This window comes from Marmota flaviventris, chromosome 2 (assembly GCF_047511675.1).
Source record: "Marmota flaviventris isolate mMarFla1 chromosome 2, mMarFla1.hap1, whole genome shotgun sequence".
NCBI classification, from domain to species: Eukaryota; Metazoa; Chordata; class Mammalia; order Rodentia; family Sciuridae; genus Marmota; species Marmota flaviventris.
The window spans coordinates 71,414,382-71,439,931 of NC_092499.1; the positions used below are offsets into that span (position 1 = coordinate 71,414,382).

At 39.4% G+C, this 25,550-nt stretch overlaps 1 protein-coding gene across 1 annotated transcript in view; it reads right to left on the reverse strand.

Annotated features, from left to right (window-relative positions):
* The window catches only part of Prkch (protein kinase C eta), a 218,807-nt gene that overhangs the window by 148,624 nt on the left and 44,633 nt on the right, over positions 1-25,550 (reverse strand). Inside the window, exon 2 of the mRNA XM_027929460.2 lies at positions 4,092-4,155. Within this exon, the coding sequence (XP_027785261.2) occupies positions 4,092-4,155 (64 nt within the window). The remainder of the gene's footprint in view (positions 1-4,091; positions 4,156-25,550) is intronic.

Consider the following 25,550-nt stretch of genomic DNA (forward strand, 5'->3'; position numbering starts at 1 on the left):
TTGTTAAATACCATTCATACTAGCATCAAAAAGCTTACAATAGTTAGGAATAAATTTTTAAAATATATGCAAGAACTCTACTGAAAATTATATAATATTGGTAATACTGATGGAATTGTTGAGTGACATTAAAGACCACTAGTAAACAAAGGGATATACCATGTTTATGGATATGAAGAAGCTTATACTTATTAAGATAACAGTTCTGCTCAAACTAATCTATAGATTCAATACAATTTCAATTTTGTGTGAGAATATACAAGCTGACTCTAAAACTGCCATCAAAACTTAAAATAGTGAGTATAGCTAAAATAATCAAAAAACAAATTAGGGCAAAGTTGGAGGACTCATACAATTTAACCTTAAGACTTCATGCAAAGAAATAGTAAGGAAGAATGTGGTACTGGTATAAGGATGGACAAATAAATAAATATACCCAAACAGATAACACAGAAGTAGACCCATATATGTGTTTAGTTGATTTTCAACAAGGGTTCCAAGGTTATTCCATGCAAAAAAGTAATAATAATAAAGTCTTTCAACAAATGATACTACAACAACTAGATTAGCATATAGAAAAAATTTTCAAATCCTCTGTTATATCACACAAAAATATTAATTTCAGGGTCATATAGACAAAAGATAAAAGCTAAAAAAAAACTATAAGGTGAATATCTCTGTGACCCTATGATATACTTCATAGAGAGGACTCAAAATATACAAATGATGAAAGAAGAGACTAAATTGAACTTCATGGAAATTCATGAAAATTTAAAACTTCTCCTCAAACACACCATTAAGAAAATTAAAAAGCAAGCCACATACTCAGACAGGTTTCTCACAAAAGACTCATATCCAGAACACTTAAATAACCCCCACAAATCAATAATAAAATGACAAATTCAACTTTTAAAAAGTACAACAAAAAAATAGCACTTATAAAAATATACAAATGACCAAAAAGCACATAAGAAAGTGTCCACTGTAATTTGCAAATGAAATGCAAATTAAAACCCAAAACACCATTTTATGCATATTAGAATGTCGAAAACTAAAAAGAATGATCACATCAAGTTTTGGTGAGGATATGGAGCACCTAGAACTCTCACACAATGCTACCAAGAGTATAATATCACAATTACTTCCAAAATCCATTTGTGAGTTTCATATAAAGTTCAATATATACCTGCTCTAATACCTAGCAATTTCACTCCTAGTTATGTACTTTAGAGAAATGAAAGTGTATGTTCACAAAAATGTACACATACAATGTATACAATGTATATACAGAAGCATAATTCATCACAGACAACAAAAGGGTAAATTCCAAAAGTTTACCAAAAGGAGAAAGAAAATAAATGGATGCTAATTTATAAAATGAAATTTTATAGAATTTTTTAAAATATTGATATGCACAATGATATGAATGATCACAAAGAAATGATGATGAGTGAAAGAAACCAGACATAAAATGGAGCATGTGTTATAATTTCATTTGTATGAACTTCTAGAATAGGTAAAATTAATTTGTGGTACAAGAAAGCATTATACTTTCCAGGTGTGGCAGCACACACCTGCTTAGGGAGACCCTGTCTCAGAACCTCTGGGTTCAATTCCCAGTATCAAGAAAAAAGAAAAGAAAAGAAAAAAATTATACTTATTGCTTTGGGCAGCAAGAGTGACTGATAAAGGGTATAGGGAACTCTTAGTAACAGAAATGTTCTGTATCTTGAATTGTGGAGCTAGTACCCAGTTGTGAGCATTTGTCAAAATTCAAATTATTCACTTCTGATTTTTCATTTCATGACAGACAAATTTATCTCAATTTAAAAAACTGCTTTTAGTGGTGAGAAGAGGAAGGAACATTTAGTAGCAGGGGATGAGGTATGGAATTCCTTAGAGGATAAGAATAAAATAAGATTATATGCTGAGCGAGAAGAGCAACATTGGAGGCATCACAAAACCTGATCTCAAATTATACTGCAGAGCTGTAGTAACAATATCAGCATGGTATTGTCATCAAAACAGACAAGAAGGCCAATGGAATAGAATAAAAGAACAGAGACAACTCAAATAGTTACTGTTAACTGATACTCAACAAAGATGCCAAAAATACATATTGGAGATTTTTAACAATGGTGCTTGAAAAACTGGATGTCCATATGCAGAACCATGAAACTGGATCCCTATCTTTCATTCTGCACAAAAGTCAAATCAAAGTGGATCAAAAATCTAGGAATTAGACCAGAAATTCGGCAACTGCTGGAAGAAAACAGGAGCAAGGGGCTGGGGTTATAGCTAAGCGGTAGAGCGCTTGCCTTGCATGTGTGAGGCACTGGGTTTGATCCTCAGCAACATAAAAATAAATAAATGAAGTAAAGAATAATATATATATATATATATATATATATATCTCACACAAAAACAGGATCAACACTCCAGCATACTGACATAGGCACTGACTTCCTTAACTAGACCCCTAAAGCCCAAGAAATAAAACCAAGAATCGATAAGTGGAAGAGCATTAAATTAAAAGCTCCCACACAGCAATGGAAACAATTAAGAACATGAAGAAAGAGCCCACAGTATGGGAGAAAATCTTTCCAGCTACAAAATTGATGGGGGATTAATATCCAGAATATAAAAAGAACTCAAAAACTTTAATGCTAAACACACCACACACACACACACACCAATCAATAAATAGGCAAAAGAACTAAGTACACATTTTTCAAAAGAAGAAATGCAAATGGCCAACCAATATATACAAAAAAGTTCAACATTCCTAGCAATCAGGGAAGTTCAAATCAAACCTACATTGATATTTCATTTCTCTGCAGTTAGAATGGCAGTCATCAAGAATGCAAATATAATAAATGCTGGTAAGGATGTAAGGAAAAAGTACATTCATATATTGTTGGTAGGAGTACAAATAAGTACAACCACTTTGAAACCACTTTGAAAAATAGTATGAAAATTGTCCAGAAGGCTAGGAATAGAACTACTATATGACTCAGCTATTCCAGTGTTTGGTATTTATCCAAAATAACTAAAATCAATATACTATAGTGATACAGGTACATCAATATTTATAACAGCTCAATTCACAAAAGTCAAACTGTGGAACCAGCCCAGGTGCCTGTCAACAGAAGAATGGATAAAGAAAATATGGTATATACACAATGGAGTTTTACTTAGCCATAAAGAAGAACAAAATTATGGCATCTGCTGGTAAATGGATGAAACTGGAGAACATAATATTAAGTAAAATAAACCAGACTAAACAAATCAAGGATTGGATTGTTTGGTCTCACATGAAGCAGGTACAAAGTAAGGAGGGAAAAGGTGGGGAGAGATCTTGTGAAATAGAGGGGAGATGTGAAGAAGAGGAAGCATTCTGGGGAAGGAGGAGGGAAAGAGAAAGTGAGGAACTTTGGTATGAAATTGACCAGATTATGCTACGTACATATACCAACATAGCTCAGTGAGTTCCATCTTTATGCATATCTATAAATCACCAATTTTTTAAAATAATAATAATAAAAAGAAGGAAGACCAGTAGAGTAGAGGAAGGAGAACAGGGAGAGGTAGAAGGGGAGAGAAAGAAGAAGCATTTGGAGAATGAAATGGAGAAAATTATATTCTATACATGTATGATTATGTCGAAATGGACCTACTATTATGGGTACCTATAATGCACTAATAAGAACATGTTTACATTTCTTTCATACACATTCACAGGCAAACTAAAAGGTTGACACAAAACCAAAAATTCAAATTAGAGTTGAATAGGCATGAATCAAAAGAGGCAGTAAAACAATACTGAGCTAAGATGATGAGAAATAAAAACATAAACTTAGTGAATATGTTAAACAAAACACAAGATTGCCATATTTAGCAAATACCTTAATCCAGAAATCCAAACCAACAGAGTGTTGGACAACAAAGTCCAGTAGCCCAACTTAAGATGCTGCTATTTTTTAAAGTATATTTTATAAAATGTCCCTTTAATAATTTCCATGATAAAAATTCCTACTCAGTATGAACTAAAATTACACAGATACCAGAAACCACGCAAAACGTATTCTTACCTTCAGTGAAACTTCCTGTGAGGGTTATTACCACAAATACTTTCCCCTCAGGCTCCAGATCCACCTAGAAAGAGAGAAAAAAATCCCATGAGTTATATTTTAATGTTAAAGTAATTTTTGAAAGCCTTAAATATTCTTTAAGGAAAGGTCTAAATGTATATATTATAACCATAAATCAAATCTAAATCTTTCATTAAATAGTCAAAGAACAAGGAAACCAGTAAAAACTCAAGTTATAAAGGTTGAAGAACAAATCTAAAACAAAACCTATGTTTTCTCAGAGCTTCCTTTCTCATGAATTTTATTATCTTCCATGTGTGGCTCTTTGTGATATAGAGAAGCACTCACCTTGGAAATCCTTTCAAGACATCTATAGTCCATGCTCACCTCTAGTAAGAGCAGCATTTTATTAAACGAGGTGGCAAATATATGAAATAGAGAAATAATTACAACATACAAGGTAAGGAACAAATGTGACAACAGCAAATCTTCAATTTTACAGAGTAAAAAAGTTTAAAGAGTCTGTTTCCATCAAATTCTAATCAATCTTAAGGAAGCACAAGGGAAGGAGGTTCGGGAGCTTTTCATTTGCTTTCTTGGCTGGCTCATGGGAGTATCAACATCCCTTGAAGTTATTCGTTAGTTGAGATTTCAAGCCATGGATTCTGTAATCCAGACAGGCTGAAGCCTCCCCTGGCCCCATCCTCTATGCGTACTCCCATTACCCAGCATGGTGCCCAGGAAGAACAGTGCCCTGCAGATCTGCTCTGATTCCCATGTACCCAGGCCAGAAGGCTCTGCCCCCTTCCCACTGGATGCTAACCTCACTATCCACAAACACTTCAAAGCCATACAGTGTGAGTTGCTTGTGGGATCAAATACATACATTTACCCTAAAATAAATCTTAGATTCAACCCACAGCTCCATTTCTAACTTTGACCTTCCATATGAAAGAAAATGGTCAAAAGAAGCTGAGTGTGGACATGGGTGGTCATTTGGGGCATGTCAGTAAATTTAAATAAGCTGTAAATCACATGGTAGAGTAGAAAGCACCTGTACCAGACCAGCCCGTGGCCTCCAGGGTGACTCGGCCACAGCTGGATGAGATCCTTCACCACCCCTGGACTCCCTGTTCTCTGAGTGTCTGTGGTGCCATTATTCAGCATTTCTTTTTTATTATTATTAGTTCTAAATCAGTTAATTATACTTGTCAGTAGAAAGCTCTTTCATTCCATTCAGCATTTCTGATTTGACATCTATCACATAATCCTGAAGAATCTTAACAGTACAGATTACAGTTTTTATTGTACCCACAGGCAAACACAGACATTCCCAAGGCATTTTCTTGACTCTAGGTCACCACCACATATTTTTTAATTCTAATACCACACCCCGATTATATACTTCTTAAAGTAAAAGATGACTGTTTTGTACGGGCTTGGAAAGATTCACCTCTGTACTATAAGTCTGTGCTTACCAATCTAACTTTCTTTGCATGAAATCTGTTCCCAGGAAGGTTACCACACTACAAAATACCTGTGTGTTCAAACAGACTACTTGCATCATGACTAATGCTAACTTACAATATGCCCTTAACTATCTTGACACCACTTGTGAACCTTCACAGAACAGTTCTGAAAATAGAGCTCTCTGGAGAGATGACTAAACAGGATGTCAGTCTCTAATTGTCTCTACTCTGCCTTGACTTGCTTCAAGTCAAAACCATGTTATTTTTAAAAGTCACTCCCTCATCTTCAATATAAAGGCCTGGCACCGAACACACATACACTTGACCTCACAACATAAACTACTGTTGGCACTGGGGCAGCTGCTGCCAGCCTGCAGACAGACAGACTTCTGGGCTGCCTCTGGCTAACCTGTAAACACCCTACAAAACTGCCCCAAGGGCCTGCAAAGGTGGCCACTCCAGCCGGAAGGGTCAGGAGCTACTCTGACAGCCAGTAGGAGATTCCACAACTCAGAATGAGGAGCTCTCCCACAGAGAAGAGGTCTGCTTCCTCACCATTGGGATGGCCAAGCCAGATTCAAATACTGTCGTCAAACCTTGTCCATCTGGGACAGATGTGATAAGATATAGGACCTTAGAATGCAGGTGACTCATCAGAGGGGCATTTAAAAAAAAAAAAAAAACAAAAAACAGTCGGTTGTACACAACAGAGATTTTTAAGATGAAAAAGAATGAAAGATAAAAATATACCTCAGACATAAGGAAAAGAACACCATTCCCTGAAACTCTTACTCGCAGTTTGCTATAGATGTATAAGAATGTACTGGGTTTTAATGTAAAAATGTGTTTCTTCCTTACTCTGTCACAGAGAAAGATGTGGCTTTAGAGCTTATGTGCTCCATCTATACAGTGCTGATGTGCTGTTGTCATTTATTCATGGTGGTTGCTTGGATGCCCCAGTGACAGCCAACTGACAGCTGGCCTATTTCATTCCTCTATTCCATCAAAAGTTCTTTGTCTATGAGCAGAAATGCTAAGAAACTCACTGACCCTAGTGCTGTCCTCTACAGTTCTAATGAACACTCTCTAGCTAGCACAGCCATTCCAGCTTCTGCAAAGAGCACTTAAACTTTATTTGAGAACTATCCCTTCCTCGCATGTAGTCCAAATGGTTTAGTAGGAATTTTGCCTAAGCTCCAGAGTAGATATGCAACCTAGGCCCTGTCAATCAGGGCACTGAGTCCCTCCAGCTAGGATGACTGGCCTGGAGCTAGCACTTTCCCTTTGTCTAGTTACTGGAATTCTATTTCCCTCCCTTCAGTAATGCCTGGTTCAGGTTTGGGCACAAAATCCAAGTAGATCCAATTAGGAATCCTGGATCTACAAAGAAGACACAAGATCTCAGTTCTGCTAAACTTCAGTCTGTAAGGTCATAAACTTAGGGGTGCATGGCACCCTTATTGTCACCACATTTACTTAGAGAATGAAGTCAAAAGGAAGGAGAGAGTTGGGAGACAGAGGGGACCAGGTCTTGATGATGTCAATCAATCCACAGGTCAGGCCATGCTGGATTCTTCTGGACTCTCAGTTATCTGAGCCCATACATTCCTCTTTCTTTGTTTTGGCTAGTTTGAGTAGGGTTTTCTATTGCTTGCACCCACAATAGGTCATATTGTCAGAAAAAGAGAATAAATAAAACATTTATCAATAATTACACATCCTCCCTGCATGCCACCCTCTGCAGTCTGCCTCTCTGCCTCCCTCCAACACTGAAGCAACTCTGGTGCCCAGATCACAGCCTATTGTAGAATCCAAAGCTGGGTCCATCTTCATCACAGCTGATCCCTCCACAGTATCTGATCCTCTTGGTAGTTCCCTTCTTCATGACTCTCCCAGGTTCCTTGCTTCCAAGACACCACTCTTTCCTGGTCCTCCTCTTGCTCTTCTCTTTCTCTCAGGCTCTTCCAAGGACCTCTCTCTGCCTTTAAATCTTGCTGCTCTTCAAGCCTCTTTTTCTTTCCATTGGAAGATTTGAACCCATGATTGCAACATCTACCTGAGATTTTTTTTTTTTATCTTTGGGGTAGAAGTGGGGCAAAGAAACATAGTAGAAGCTCCAAGAGCATGCAGCCTAAAGACAAGGGGCTGTGACAGAGTTATTTTGTAAGTCTCAACTTAGGCCTCTCCTCCACACCTATATTTATGCTTTCTCTGAAAAACTCCATTTCAACATGCCTTCTTCCATTGCCAACCCCACCACTTAACCAAAAGCCCACACTGGAAGCTTGGGCTCCTCAACATCAAGTCTACTTTCAAAATCCTTCCTAAATCCACCCCTCCCTCTCCATTCCTATTGCCATGCTCATCTAGATTACTGCTGCCAGTGTGATGTTTCAAAAATTAAAACCTGACCATGTGGATTCCCTCATTTAGAATCCATCACTGTTTCTATTTATTTCCACTATATAGTATAAACTCTTTAGCATACAACATAGTCCTAGATACCATGCCCCTTCTGACCTTCCCGCCTCAGTTCCCCACAACAGCCCAAGCACATACAACCAGTATCCTAGGTATGCACGCATTCTCTGTCTTTCTCTATTTTGTGGTATAGGAGCTTAAACCCAAGGCCTTGCACACGCTTGGAGAGTACTCTACCACTAAGCTACATGCATCCTCACCTCTTTTAATTCTTACACATGCTTTTTAACAAATGGATATCCACATGCAGAAAATCAAATTGTACTCCTACTCAGAAGATGTTTAAATATTAACTCAAAATCAATCAAGACTCAGATGTAATAGCTAAAACACACTTAGAAGAAAACAGGAGTAAACTTTTCTGACCTTGGACTAGACAATGACATTTTAGACAACACCCAAAAAATGATAAATTAAACTATATCAAAATTTAAACATTTGGGCTGGGGTTGTAGCTCAGTGGTAGAGCACTTGCCTAGCATGTGTGAGGCACTGGGATTGATCCTCAGCACCATATAAAAATAAATAAAATAAAATAAAGGTATTGTGTCCATCTACAACTAAAAAATAATTTTAAAAATTGAAAACATTTGTGCTACAAATGAAATTATCAACAAAGTAAAAAAACAATCCATAGGATTGGAGAAAACATTTGTAAATCACACATCTGATAAGGACTTGTTTCAGAATATGTAAAGAATTCTTACAACTCAATATATAAAGACAGCTCCATTTTAAAAATAGGCAAAGGATTTGAATAGACCCTTTTTCAACAAGATACACATCTGACCACTAAGCACATGAAAAAATGCTCAGCATCTTTAGCATAAGAGAATGCTAATGAGATCATACTTCACACCCAGGAGGATGACTATAATAAAAAAGACAGACAGCACTGTGTGTTAGCAAGGATGTGGACATTTGAACCCTGTACATTGTTGTTGGGAACATAAATGATCAGCCACCTTGAACAATAGTTTGGCAGCATATCAAAATATTAAGCACAGAGTTAGCATGCATCACCCAGCAATTCCACTCCAAATTTACCCAAAGAACTGAAAATATATGTTCATACAAAAACTTATACAAAAATGTTCACTGCAGCATTATTCATAATAGTCAAAAAATGGAAACAACCTAAATGTCTATCAATTAAAAAATTAAATTATGATTGTATCTATACAATGAAATATTCATCAATACAAATAAAGTACTGATATATGCAATAACATGGATGAATCTTGAAAACACTTTACTAAATAAAAGAAGTCACAAAAATCCACCACTATATGATTCCATTTGTATGAAATGCTCTGATAAGGCAAAAAAAACTATAGTGAAAGAAAGAAAGTAGATTAGCGGTGGCTTTGGGCCAGAGGGACAAAGGGCAGTGGGGATTAACTGTTAATATCATTCCTTTTAAAGGAGATTAAAATGTTCTAAATTTTCTTTTTGGTCACATGGTAATATTATGTTTAATTGTTTGTGTTATATTTTTATTAATATATTTTTAATTGACAAACAATAATTGCATAAATTTATGGGGTCCTATGTGACATTTCAATACATGTATATAATGTGTAAGGTCAGATCAAGGTAACTGGCATATCCGTCACCTCAGGTATTTCTTTATATGGGAACATTCAAAATCTACTCTACTAGCTATTTTGAAATATATTCCATTAGTTGTTGTCAATCATATTTATCCCAAAGAATATGAGAAATAATTTCTCCTGTTCCTGTGAACCATCCTCTTGACATTCCTCCCCATCCCCCACCCCATTTTAAAAATGGGAAAAGAATTTGAATAGACCCTTTTTCAACAAGATACACATCTGACCACTAAGCACATGAAAAAATGCCCAGTCTCTGGCAACCACTGTTCTATTTTCTGCTTTTTTGAGATCAACTTAACTTCTACATATTAGTGAGAACCTGAAGCATTTGTCTTTTAGTGCCTGACTTATCTCACGTAGCATAATATCCTCCAGTTCCATCCATGTGCTACAAATGACAAAATTTTATTGTTTCTTATGATTGAATAATATTCAACATTACACTGTGTACATATAGATTTTCCTTATTCATGTATTCACTGACGGACACTAAGGTTGATTCCATATCTTGGTTATAAATAGTGCTTTAATACACACACAAGTTAATACACGTGCTCTTCAACATACTGATTTCATTTCCTCTGGATATATATACCCCAAAGTAAAGTTTGCTAGATCATATGGTAGTTCTATTTTTAGGGTTTTTTTTTTTTTTGAGGAACCTCCATAATGCCTGTACTATTTTACATTCCCACCAACAGTGTATGACAGTTCCCCTTTCTCCACAATCTTTTTTCAAAATACTTTTTAGTTGTTCTAATTAGTTATACATGACAGACTGCATTTTGACACATTATACATAAATGGAGTATAACTTCTCATTCGTCTGGTTATACATGATATAGTTACACAGGTCATGTAATCATACATGCACATAGGGTAATAAGGTCTGATTCCATTCAACTATCATTCTTACCCCCATACCCCCTTCCCTCCCTTCACTTCCCTCTGTCTAGTCCAAAATACCTCTATTCCCCACCCCCACCCCATTGTGAATTAGCATCTGCATATAAGAGAAAACATTCAACCTTTGGTTCTTTGGGATTGGCTTATTTTGCTTAGCATAATATTCTCCAGTCCCTTCCTTTTACTGGCAAATGCCATAATTGCATTCTTCTTTAAGGTGAATAATATTCCATTCTGTATAAATATATACCACAGTTCTTTATCCATCCATCTGTTGAAGGTCACCTAGGTTGGTTTGCTATTATGAATTGAGCTGCTACAAACATTGATGTGGCTATGTTACTATAGTAGATGATTTGAAGTCCTCTGGGTATAAACCTAGGAGTGGGATAATGGGCCAAAGAGTGGTTCCATTCCATGTTTTCTTAGAAATCTCCATAGTGCTTTCCAGAGTGGTTGCACCAATTTGCAATACCACTAGCAATATATGAGTGTTTTCCCCACATCCTCACCAACATTTATTGTTGCTTGTATTCTTGATGATTGCCATTCTAACTGGAATGATAAGGAATCTCAGCATTGTTTTGATTTGCATTTCTCTAATTGCTAGAGATCCATTTATTGACCAGGTTATTTGGGTTTTTGGTGTTAATTTTTTTTTGAGTTCTTTAAATATCCTGGAGATTAATGCTCTATCTATTTCTCTACAATCTTACCAACATTTGTTGTTGTTTTTTTTTTTAATAATAACCATCTAACTGGGGTCAGATGGTATTTCATTGTGGTTTTGAATTGCATTTCCCTGATGATTAGTAATGTTGACCATGTTTTTAATATGTTGTTGGCCATTTGTATATCTTCTTTTGAGAAATGTCTATTCAGGTCATTGATCTATTTCTTAATCAAATTGTTTGTTTTGCTGCTAAGTTCTTTGAGTATATTATATACTCTAGAAATTAACCCCTTGTGGGCAGAACATATTTTCTCTCATTCTGAAGCCTATCTCTTCCCTTTGTTGATTATTTCCTTTGCTGTGCAGAAGATTTCTAAACTGATGTAAAACCGTTTATCAATTTTTGCTTTTGTTGCCTGAATTTGGGGGATTATATTAAAAAAAAATTCCCAGACCAATGTCCTAAAACATTTCCCCCATGTTTTCCTCTAATAATTTCCTCTAATAATTTCAGTCTGTACATTTATGTTTTGGATTTGTTTGCCTCTTGGTGTGTGCTCTGCTTGGGAAGCTTCTAGATCTTCCATTACCTACCTATCCATTCATTCACACCTTCACTAAATGACTCCCAAGATTAGAACTACTGCCAGGTAACAGGGTCTAGTTTCTTTCTTCTGCATCCATACCCACTTTTCCTAGCACCATTCATTGAAGAGACTTTCCCTGCTCCAATGTATATACTTGCTTTATTGAAAATCAGTTGACTGCAAATACATGGATTCTAAACTTTCATTTTTTAACTATGCATCATTTATTGCATATCAATAATATCTCATTTTTTAAAAAGATAAAAACCTCTTGATAAGCATGATGGGAGTAATTTGTCTCCATATTTCACCAAAACAAATAGCACCAGTAGTCCTTTGCCTTGTGCTCTTTCTTTCACCCTCTACCCATCAGAAAATCTGTCCATTCACATGGTTTCAGCTCTCTGGGTTTTTAAAATTCTATTTATCGTATTCTGTACTTTGATCCTGGAAGATCAACCCAGAGCCTGGCTTGCAGCAACCCCTGGGGAAAGCATTTCATGGCCAGATGATTCCTAACGTGCATCTTCATTGCAATCTGTCCCTTGAGTTTGAGTCCCAAATAACCTCCTCTTTGATTAAGAAGCAATTATTTTGCACCCATATGAATCAATGCTGCCTCAAGTGTTACACCTCTTATGGAGCTTTACCCTCTGCATGTGGCCAAATAACAGCAACACCACAGGAGACCTGGGCCCTAGCGCTAACTCCATCCTATCTGGTCTGACTCTGGGCAAACCCTTTAGCCTCTCTGTAGCATGGAATCATGGGAGAGGAATGTTAAGTATATAGACCTCCAGCTCCACCAACAATATGCTGATTTCAAAATTTTTGGAGAAAGTAGGGGAGAAGCATCTGCTGTTTTTAAATGTTCCAGGGGTAACTCTGACATAGCCATATTATGGACCATCACCTGAGATTCCTGAGCTAAATGCTCTCTGAGCAGCTGATTCCAATTTTCAAAGCTCTTATGACTCTGATCCTATGTTTTTCCCCTAAAACGTCCAGTTGTCATCACTGGAATCCCATTCTTCTAGATTCCTGACTAGAAATCCTGGAGCCACCCTGTGCTGGACATACCCCGAGCATCTGTGTCTTTCCATCAGTAGAGGATCTGTCTCCCTCACTCATACTTTGTCCTCCAAAAATGCAACACCCCTTGAAACTGGGCATGGTAGAGCGCACCTGTAATCCCAATGACTTGGGAGGCTGAAGCAGGAAGTTTGCAAGTTCAGAGCCAGCCTCAGCAACTTAGCAAGGCCCTAAGAAACTTAAGGAGACCCTGTCTTGGAAAAAAAAAAGCAGGGGGTGGGGAGTTGCTGAGGATATGGCTCAGTGGTTAAGTGCCCCTGTGTTCAATTCCCAGTACCCAAAATAAAGCAAAACAAAACAAGATAAAGCAACACCCCTGCCCAAATAAACAAGCAAAATATGTCTACATTGACTGCCAAGGACCCTTTCAAAAGTGTCATCCTTCCCCCATCAAAGCCTCTGGTTTCACAGGGCCCTCAGAATAAAACCTCCTCTGCTCCATCAGGCTTTCAAGGGTAACTGGGCTCCCCTTGGGCTGATTCCTCCCTAATATACCCAAATCTCTTTTTCTAAATTCTATTCTATGAACCTGCTCTTCTAGTCAGGCCTGACTCCTATAGCCACACCTTTGCTCTTGGTGTGTGCTCTGCTTGGGAAGTTTCTATCTGCTCACTTCATCTATCTGTCCGCTCATTCACACTTTCACTGAATGACTCCCAGGTTTGGGACCATTGCTAGGTACTCAGGATTTCCCAGAGCAGCTCCCTAGCATTGCAGTGAGACAGGTCACTAAACACACATGAGGAAGAGGATTCAGCCTAGGGGCAGAAGGAAGGAACTACTGCCAAAGAGATCTTGACATTAACACTGATCCCTCCTGTCTCAAAATTCCTGTATCAACTAATATTTAAATACTCCTACACCTTACGCAGTTAGCTAAATGTTCATGTATTTATATCTCATCGCTTGCAATAAATCTGTAAGCCCATTCTGGCAGGATCTGACACTATGTGCCCCAAGTGGCCCAGCAGAATTCCTTGACCAACTAACTACCTTGATTTCCTCACATCTAAAATAGGATTGATAATATTTACTACAGGATAAAATACTATGTGACAGCACTTTGAAAAAGTAAATAAATAAAAGCATTCCAAGATGGCTCCAAGGAATATCAATGGCATACAGACTACATAGGCCAAATGATTAGGAATAACATTCAGTTAGCTTGATGGACCCACCAGATCTCAAGCATCCCACCCCTCTTGGCCAACATCTGCTCTGCCTTAGCATCACTTTGCAGAAGGCGGGCAAGACACAACGCTGGCCCATGAAACAAAGGTGTTTAAAACAACAACAACAAAAAAACTTACTAGCCCTAATGTTCCATGATTTTAAAGAGGCTTGGATACAGTCCTACACATGGGGTTCAAGGAAAAACTCATTTAATTAACTGGAAATAATTTACAACCATTGCCCTTCATAAAAGGCATTAGAACTGATCACAGACATGAAACCTCTAGCTATTCAATTTTCATCTCAGCCTAGTATCTATCAGCCTAGCTACTCAATATTCATGTCAGCCTAGCATATTAAAAGAAAAAACAATCCTTTATTTGGCCAAAGATAGAAGGTTCACCTAGATTCTACGGACTGTAAGCATAGAGTGCTTTGTCTTCTCTGTGACAGAAAAGTCAACAAAATTTAAATTCTTGGCCAGGTAGCCTTTTTCTATTGCTTTTCTGTCTCATGCAAGGGATTAATAACAAGGGAACCTAAAAACATGATAAAGCATTTCGTGATTCTCTTCAAGCTGAAACTCACAGGCTTAAAATGAGAGTTCAAATTTCTACAGGAAGAATAAAAACCTTACAGGATTGTACCAATAACCTACAAGGAGATACACCTTGTTCTTTAATAATAAAATAACAGCTTCATCTGAAACTCTGTCAATTTGCTAAGTGCTTAATCTATATTATCTCTTTACCTTCACCAACCTGCAGGTTATGTGTCACCTCCCCATCCATCATACAGATGGGAAAAAATGGAGGCTCAGGGAGGTTACAGAATTGGTTGAGGTCACACGAGCAGTGAAGGCCAAGCCAAGGTCCAGATGCTGGAAAGACCCCTCCGACGGGGCCTCACCAGTCTCCCTCAAAGCTTCTGTGACTGCACTGGCCTATAGGTCTGTCTACTATGGTCAGCTGAACCCACAGCCAGCCTGCCCTGGCTTCTGACATGCAAAGTCATCACATCACCCATCTCCCTGGACCCCAGGCAAGACTCATGTCCTCAGCTCCCAATGGTGCTCCCCACCAACTACTGCCCAGCATGTTAGCCTTGCCTCCTCACTGCCAAGGCCAGGGGTGGCACCAGCCTGATGGTGTTGCTCAACTGCTCCTTGTGGGAGCACGAGGCTAGAGTTGCTAAGCAAGCCAGTCTGTGCTGGGACCGATGGAATGTATAGGCAGTTCAGGTCCCACGAGTCAGCTACGGGGAGAGCCCATGTCAGCGCCACGTGCTGCAGACACATGACCCATCCCTCGAGTAGGAAGGCTTTTAGAGGAACAGAGGGTGACTGAGCAAACACTATGTACCTGCTGAATTTCCACTCTCACCTCTAAAACAACCAAACTCAGTTTTTGTATGTTAAAAAGCCTGCTAAGAAGTATCACAGATTTAAAAGAAAAGACTGGAAAACAATGTCACAAACTGAACAGAAAAGTGAGGCTTGTTAAATCCAACCAGTTGAAGATGAAAGAAAATACTAGCATTATTTTGGCAACTAAGTCCTTAATCCATCCCTGTCCTGCTAAGTCTGGACCCTGTGTGAGGTGGAGGGTATGGGGAGAGCTCCAGACTGTGGTTATGACACTAACAGCAGATCACCTGGTTTCTGCACCTCAAAAATGAGGTGGATGGAGCTTTTCGGTCCTTTTGGTATCCAACAGTGTATGACTCAAGTCAGACAGTTTCTGAACTCCACAGAGCACACAAAGGCAGTTGAAGACTACTAATAAATCTGATTCTAAAATACATACTTGCAGCTCATGACAACTCTTCTCTGCCCCCAGCTAAACATATCCAAGAAGGTACTATAAATTTAAATTTAGAATTATTTCAACTCCAGAGCCCATTCTCCCTATGTCCTAGCTTAAAAAGTCTACCTTCCAGCAAAAATAATACTCATTTACAATAAAATTAAATTTTCAAAATTCTTCCATCCGTCATCAAAAGTCAGGAATAAACAGTTAAGACTGGATACCTCTGAGGCCTAAGATATTTTTTCTTTGCCAAAGAGAGGATTAAAGGTACAAATGACCAAGTGTATGTCATGATGGTAGTGGTCCGTCTGTCTACATGTTTGACTCCAATATCTGAAAGATTGAAAGTAACAATTAAATGAAGATAAAGGACATCTTAGCTTTTTCAAAACACTCTGCTACAACTCCTTGCCCTAATCATGCAAGTAGTTTAATTCTGCACGTTGGTGAATGAAGACAGAGGATCTGAAGGGATGTGCCTGGCCCAACAAAAGGTCCAGAGCTTCTAATGGCCCTCATGGACCAAGAAGAGTGGGCCGAGTTATGAAAAAGCCAAATGCTCATCTTAGAAACCATCAGAGGACTCAGAATAGCTCCAGGCCTCCAGGCAAGACTCTCCCTCCAGAACCGAGAAGGTACTTTCCTCCTCCAATAAGGCACCCCAAAGGAACTCATGCCAGAGCAGGCACTGAAGTGAGAGAGGGGGAACCCCACTGATGTGTGCCCTCCCCATACCACATTTCAGCACATCAAAGAACATTTCCAACAGGCACTCTCTGCATGAGCCCATCTTTTTCCTGCTTCCAGAAAGGAAGCTTACTTACTCTGTCCCCGCCAGGAACAGGTATTCAATGAAAGGGACAGTTTTCCTTGCGACCCTGGCTAAAAGGGAGGAATGTACCCAGGCTGGCTCTTCCTGCTCAGCAGCCTCACCTCGCAGCCCCTTGCTACTTCACCTCTGTGGGTTGCTTGATGAGTGCTGTCAGCACCACACTGAGCCGCCTTCTCTGAGGGGAACCCCCACAAGAAAGGAAAAAATATCAGGCGATGGAGAATCTAGTAAGTTTTGCTACTGATGCTAAGTTACATTTATAGAAAATTTAGAGGTGTCTCAAATATTTGCCATGAAATAATGATCCCTTCCTGCCCTGCCCCCATACTAACATATTTTAGACTGAAGATGTCAGGTTCAAAAGAAGGATTATAAATAAACCCAGAATCATTCTAAGGCATTGGTTCTTATCACTCATTGGTAATGGAGGAAGGAGGTAAAAACCCTAGTGAAACTAAAGAAAGCAAAAGCCCAAACTACATATTTTGCATATGTAAACATCTCAAGATGTTTTACAGAGTCATCCACTTAACTGCTCACTGCCCTTTCTCTAAGTCATGGTTGGAAGGCTTGGAATCTGAGGGCACTTAGAAAAATACATCAAGGCCAAGTATCTGTAGTAGTTGTAATATTGTTATTCCTTTTAGTCTTTTGGAGAGAAGAAGAGGAAAACTCCACAAAACAAGGAATATTTATGCAAAGCCTAGAAATTCAGGGAGCAATATTCCATGTGGACTGGTTTGGGAGCACTATGCGGACTAGAGAAGGGGACTAGGGAAGGGGAGACACAAATGCTCAGAGGATCTGTCAGGGATCATCATGGGAGTAAAAAGGCTGGAGAGGAAAGCACATCTGATTAATGATGGCCTCAGAACACGCTGGCAGGCTGGGCCTTACCCTGGGGTGATGGGGAGCCACTAAGGGGCTTCAATCAGCCAAGTCACAGCATCATACCTGCATGTCAGATCCCTACGGCTGGAAGTGGGGTGATAAGGGGAGATAAGTTGGTGGTGGGGATACACAGTCAAGGGCTCTTCCAATGGTCTTAAGGAAGGACAGTGGGGACCTGAACTAAGTCAGCAGAAGAGGGGTCTGAGGGGAAATACATGGGGCTGGGAAGCAGCAGTTGGATATTGTAATTGACAGACGGGGGACACAAATTGAAAGATAAGGAGTCTCCAGGGCCAACAACAACTCCTGGCACCATTAACTGAGATGGGCTCCAAGGAAATGAGCAGATCTGGAGGAAGATAAGGAGTTCAATGCATGATCACTATCCATCTGGACTGAGCATCTAGTGGGTGATCCTTAGCAGTCTCTCAAAATTCAGATGAAGAGGGAGATACAGCACCCAGATACAAATTTTCACCAGTGTGGTCCCAACTGAACAGACAAGTGGCCACAGCAAAAGCACTACTCAGATCAAGAGAAGGAGCAATCATTGGGCTGGGGCAAGGCTCCACCTGGGAGGTAGTACTTGCATTGAGGCCTGAAGGCGAGCTTCAGTAAGTGGCAGGTGAGACCACCCAGAGTCAGGAGCACATGGTGAGAAGGCAGCCGGCATCAGAGCACAACACTAGAGCAGTGGGTTATAGCCGCGTCATTTAGAGAAGAGAGAAGGCCAGAGGCTAAATCGGAGGAAAAGCTGCACCCATAGGCTCTTTACCTTGTGATGCAGACCACAGGGAATCAGCAGAGGTTTTTGATAACCTATGATGATGGAGATTAACATGTAGGAGGAGCATTTTATCTGCAAGACCAATGAACAGGAAGACAGCTCTGGTCTAGAAATGTGAACGATCAGAAGAGGGAAATCAGTGGAAATTAAAAACCTTCTGAAGAGAACAAACAGAAGCAGTCAGCAGGTCAAGGGAGAAGTGAATTTTAGCCTGGGTGACTCAGAAGAGGGACCAGTAAACTGCTCTACAGGCCAATTCCAAAAATGTGCTGCTATTTTGGGGAGTAAAGTTTGAAACATAGTCATCTTCTTTTTCATTTACGTCTATGGCTAATTTGTTCCAAAGGTAGAAATGATTATAGTCATGTGCCACTTAATACAATTTCTCTAAATGACAGACCAAGGATATGACAGTCCCATCAGACAATCATGGAGCTGAAAAGTTCCTATCACTTAACGTCATTCTAGCCATGGTAATGCTCCTGTACAATGCATTATTTGAAGTGATACCAGGGTTACTGCCACACTGCTAATCATATGAAAGTATAGCACACACAGTTATGTACTATACATAATACTTGATCATAGTAAGTGTTAACTGGTTTTATGCACTTATCATTGTACACTTTTTTTTTTTAGGTACTGGGGATTGAACTCAGGAGCACACTCAACCACTGAGCCACATCCCCAGCTCTAGTTTGTATTTTATTTAGAGACAGGGTCTCACTGAGTTGCTTAGTGTTGCAGAGGCTGGCTTTGAACTCACCATCCTCCAGTCTCAGCCTCCCAAGCTACTGGGATAACAGGTGTGCACCACCGCCCAGCCCATTGTATACTTCTTGTTATTATTTTAGAGTGTACTCTTACTTATAAAAACAAACAAAACATTTTACCATGATACAGCCCACTGCTTATCCCAGCAGCAGCCTTGCACATGTCCTGATTGCATCAGGAGGCCGGCTTCAGTGACTGCCTACCATCCAGGTTTGTATAAGTGCACTCTGTGATGTCTTGTGACAAAATTATCTACCAGCACATTTCTCAGAACGTATCCCCATCATGAAGCAACACATGACTGTAGTGGTGACAGATCATATGACCTATAAATATATATATATATATATATATATATACACACACACACACACACACACACATTTACTGTCTGCCTTTTACGGTAAAAATAAATCTGCCAACCTCTGTTGCCATTAATCAGTCAGGGAACTCAGAGGGAAAGCACACATTTTAATAGGAAGGAAATGAGTTTAAATTTGGACACAAAAGTACTCAAATAGAAACATCTGGCAAGAGGTTGGAAACAAAGGCAAACTGTGGAGTAATGATAGGGCTGGGGTAATTAATTGGGGAATTTTTCTCAAAAAGGTGATCACTAAAGAGCCATGAAACTTCCAAGAAAGAGCCCAGGAAAGGAAGAAAGGAAAGAGCAAATTTAGTAAGGATTTGGGGGAAAGAAGAATCAGAGAAGTTGCAAACCGAAAGATGGGAGATCTCACCCAAGTTCAGGGTGATAAGACATGGGAGGAAGCAGCTTCAAAACTGGGAGAAGCCCAGTGCTGCAGAGTGGAGGAAGATGAAGACTTAAACGGGTTCCTGGGCATGAGGCCTTGGAAGTAACAGGTGGACCTCTTAGACATTTAGAAGGTCTGCTGGAAAGGTCTTCTTATATTAAGCTACTTCCCATGCACATTCCCATTGCAAGGTTAATTCTACCTCTAGAACGTACCCTGGTTAAGATGAGAGTCGGAGCGGGGAGGGGGAGAATGGCACAGAAGCAGCAAAGAATATGTAGTATATTGAACTATATGTCATTTAATTGGGTTAGGAGATAAAAAGAAAAACTTAGAAGTGTTGGAAAAAAACTTTTAGAAACCAAGTTAAAAGTTTAGTTTCAAAAAAAACAGACTAGCAACAACCCTAAAACAAGAGGCTAGAGGCCAAGCTGGGGGAGGGGCAGCCGTGGTTTGTGAGCTCAATTAAGAAACTGTTTTAAAATGGTGCAAGGGTGTGATGGAGGAGACTCCAGGGAATACCACGAAGGAGCTCGGTGAGACTTGGGGGCTACGGGTTAGAGATCATGGAAAGCCCAAATGGGCTCCAGTACCTGCAGGACTCTAAGATTTATCCTAGAATACATAAAGGACTCTGGAAGGTCAGTTGGTTTGAGATGACTCTGGTTTTGAAAAATATTGATTTTGGTAAGGAGAATTTCAGGTAGAAGAGCTGGATGAAAAGAGAGATGAGAATTGAAACTTAAGTCAGACTGAAGGCAGAGGTATAGAAGCCATTCCCTCAAGGACAACTGCATCACAAGGGAGAGATGGTACAGTTCAATAAAGGATCAAGGAGCGAAGCCATGTTAAGAGAATGAAGAATCAGAAGCAGCTAAGGCAAAAGTCCAGAAGAGCTCTCTCTCTCTACTTCGGGTGCCCTGAGAAGCTACATTTTTTCCCCATTTATCTTCACAATCACCTTCTGAGTAAAGAAAAGGGTGGCACATTATCCCCACTGTATGGCACAGTCATCGGGAGGTAAGTGACTTATCGGGCAGATTGAAGCAGGTTTGGATTTGAGGACCTTAAGTACCCCTCCGATCACTCTATGAACAGAATCTTAATGCATTTCTGACCTTTTAATAAGCCTAGTGAATTAATATTCACCACACAGGAAGGTTTCATAAAGTTCACCTGTCTCATTCTCTCACATCTTACCAAGTCAACCTTTGCCTGTTCTCAGGAACTAGTTTCACAACCACAAATGCTACCCAACTAGTGTGTCAGCCAGGTGATGGTCTGACAGCAGACTTGTTTTCCGAACATTAGTTGTAACCAAAATCAGAACTCATTTCAGATGCAACCAGTTGGCAAGACTCTCCACCAGGCTGTCAAACCAAATGATGAGGCCACTAATTAGCACAAGAATTTGGATTTTTTTTTTTTAGGGCAGTGAACCTATCCTGAATGAAACTATGATTGTAGATACAGAACAGTAAGATGTCAAATCTACAAAATTCACAGCACAGTGAACCTAAAAGTATGCAATTAAAATAAGATGCAGGACATCAAGGGGCTGGGATGGAAGGCAGACTACAACTTGAGAATCAACTGTATTAAAATGTATGAAATAACCTCACTGAAGGGAGTGAGGAAAAAGATTCAGGTGGAAATAACTTGGGAACAAGGGTAGACTCTGAGACCACTTCACATAAGCAGTGAACTCTATTGATGAAGATGTTTCTCACAGAGTGTACCAGTTAACAATTCTGAAGCTACTACACATACAAGTAAATGGATCATGGATGGTGGAAGCCAATGTCTTACTGTTGGAGTGGGAGTTTGCAGACAAGCAAAGGGGTCGGGATAGAATGATCCATGCAATACTGTCTTGGGAGTTGGACAGGTTAGTATGAACTCACATTTAACATAATATAGGCAACAGGCAGAAACATATAGAAATATTTATAGATGTGCATATTCAAGGGCTAGTAATATACATCTAGTTTCTTTTCCTGTCCACTAAGAGACTCTACAAGCAATGACACCCCAATAGCAATAGGGAAACCCCATGGCAAAGTTTGGCTTCTAAATGTCATTCTCTAATAAAAGACCAAGGGTTCTTGGAGAAATGTCTCAGTCTATGAATGGAGCAAATAAATAAATAAAGTGAGTCTAAAGCAGTTTGTAGTGCCAGAAATAGGAAGTGCTTTAAAAAAAAAATCCAAAACACAATAACAAAAACACTCAGTGATGGGGTATATGTCACAAAGGGACATAGGAACCAAATGAAAAAGCTCCCAAAGCTAGAACAGCAAAATAGTGTGGCAATGGGTAGTAACTAAAAATAAATAACCATAAGCCCATGCTGATATAAGTCATCAAATAAATAAATGGGGAGGAGAGACCAATCTCCCAAGCATAAGAATTCCAGATGATTTATAAACCTACCCTCCTAAGGAGGTAAAGTATAATCTTTGACAACTTAAGTGTGGGTTGTGCATAGTGACTTCCCTCCTAACAAGACAATACAGTGGAGGAAAGAGTAAGTGTGAGAGACAGCCGACAACACCACCTGCCTACCTCAGCACCAAGGATCGCATCAACAGCGATAAGCGTTTTATCATATCATGTATGTAAAGGATAACATGTCATTGATACAATTTGATGTAATGAAATGTGGCACTTTGTCTCTGTGGTCTTTCTCTCCAGAGCCCTATAACCTAAGAGAAACATCAGAAAACCCAAATCAAAGGATATTCTACAAAATGCCTGACTAGTATTTCTCAAGCCATCAAGTTCACCAAAACCAAGGAAAGTCTGAGAAACTGACATGTGGTATCCGAGATGGGACTCTGACACAGAAAAGGAGCATTACATAAAAACTAAGAAAATTTGACAAGCTATGAAGTTTAAATAGTAATAATGCAGCATCACTGGTTCATAAACTGTGACAAATGTACCACACTAAGATGATAGTAACAGAAGGAAGTGGGGGGTATGTACCATCTTCACAATACTTCTGTAATCTAAAACTAATCTACAGTGTTTATTTAATATACCTTTTAAATAAAAAACTGCCTCCACTGAGCTCTAAATTCAGGCAACTCTTAGAGAAATTAAAATCTAAATTAGAAACTAATTACTACAGATGATAAGCGATTCTTTTGCTAAATGGATGAAAAGAAAGGCAGAGACAGTGGTGCAGAAGAAAACCTGACTATTTCAGAGTGTGCATGGCACATTACCACCTTAATGCTAAGGTGTCTCTGTCCCAACTTTCCCCAGCTGGCACTGTGTCAGCACATCCCAGGCTGAGCCAATTTGCGTACTGAAGTGTCTAGTGTTGCTCACACTCCTGGAGAAGGCCCACCCTGAGGAAAGCCCCAGAACTTTTTTTTTTTCTTTTAGAAGTTTTCCTTTCTCAAAACTGTTTTCAGACAAACTATTGGGGAAGTGTCTTCCCTTAAGCTAGAGAGACAGACAGAAAGCAAGAGGAAGGGAGCAGGGGGGTGGGGGTGCTACAAACGGCTTCCGTCATCTAACACAAGTACTGTTTGCAGCTAAGACTGAGTAATACCAATGATATCATGCCCATTACACTATCTGATTTCAGGGAAAGTTGCAGAAGCCCTGGACAGGAACTCCTATCCACAAGTGGGTATGGACTTGGAGCAGGTTTTCAGGACAGCCCCAGCCTTTTCTTTATCTCCCCAATGCTAAGGGAGAAAGAACTGCCAGAACTTCCCCAGCCAGAATCTCCTGATATACTTATTACAGACACAGGCCCCACCCCCAGGCCTCACAAACCAGCACCCCATTTAGCAAACTCCTCATTAGGGCAGCTCTCTCGTGCCCACTGAAGTTTGGCAGCCACTGTGGCTTCTTCCTTCACTAATCTCTCCACGACTCCACTCCTTCTCTTTTCCCACCAAAGATGGGGTAGAGTTTCCATTCATACATTAAGGTTCTCCATTTAAGAAAACATACACAGACTGAATACCCCTGCTCTGAAATGCCTGGGACCAGAAGTATTTCGGAGTGCTGCATTGTTTGGTTTGGGGAATATTTTTATATACATAATGAGATACCTTGAGGGTGGGAACCAAGCCTAAACCTGAAATGCATTTACATTTCATATATACCTCGTACACACAGCCTGAGGTAATTTTACATAATATTTTAAGTGGACCCGTGTTTAGACTGCAACCTATCATGTGAGATCAAGTGTGAAAGTTTCCACTTGTAATGTCTTGTTGGCATTCAAAAAGTTTCAGATTTTGGAGAATTTTGGATCTGGATTAGGAATGTTCAACCTATACATAGACACACACATACATCTGTCTGCTTGTAAGTGATATTATCTATGCACTGGTTGTTTTAAAAAAGTTCTTTTTTTTTTTTTTTTTACTGAGAACTTTATCTCTCATTTTCTTCCCATTTTTTTTCTTTTCAATTCTTTGGTTAGTTGCTATTAATAAACCAATAATCCTGGGAAACTAAATCCATAGCTAATACATTAAACAGTCCGAAACATATAATAGTTGAGAGTTGATTTGAAAGCTTAATGTTCAAGAAAATAACACTAAATGAAATCATATTTGTTAGTATGTACTATTTTTCACAGCTTATAGGAATTTGTGTAACAAAATTGCAATGGATGGGGGCTGGGGTTATGGCTCAGCGGTAGAGTGCTCGCCTTGGGTGTGCAAGGCCCTGGGTTCGATCCTCAGCACCACATAAAAATTAATTAATTAATTAATTAAAGTTATTGTGTACAAGTGAAACTTTAATAAAGTTGAGGCGCAAATTTAAATCTGAATTCCTGAAGGAAAGCAAAAAGGGGAGCCAGGATCACCAACCTAAGTCACTTTAACTGTAAAACAAAACCCCACTGATTTCTCAGGACAGTTTCCAAGGTCATTAGATCTGAAAAGGTGTCTCTAATTCAGTGGTTCTCTAATGTGTTTCACTGGTCAGCAGCATGGGCAGGGGTTTACACTGGGAATCTGTTAGAAATATACACAGGAGGTGCTGAATCAGTGCAGAGCCAGGTGATCCTCAGGCAAGCTACACACTGAGAAGCACTACTGAACTGCAGTACAGTAGTGGCGCACACCTGTGATCCCAGTGACTCAGGAGGCTGAGACAGGAGGATTGCGAGTTCAAAGCTAGCCTCTGCAACAAAGAGGCACTAAGCAACTCAGTGAGACCCTGTCTCTAAATAAAATACAAAATAAGGCTGGGGATGTGGCTTAGTGTCAAGTGACCCTGAGTTCAATCCCTAGTACCAAAAAAAAAAAAAGAAAGAAAGAAACATTAGCCAATGGTGTGTCACACACCAAATCTTGGCACATTCTTCAGGGTAAAGAGGGTAAAGCAGACTCCAAAGCCCAAACCCATGGGACCAAGTAGATAGTTTGGAACAGAAGTTTCTAAAGAAGCACAAGGTGCAGGATCCGTGTTTCCCAGTGTCTGACACACGCTAAATGGGCTTCTAGGTATTTCTGAATAAATAATTATTGAATACATGCATGAATGGACACTCTTCCAACAACTTCACATAAATACCAATTATTGTCAACTGTGGTTTGGGGTACCTATAATTAAATACAGTATGTCATTTCAAAGGT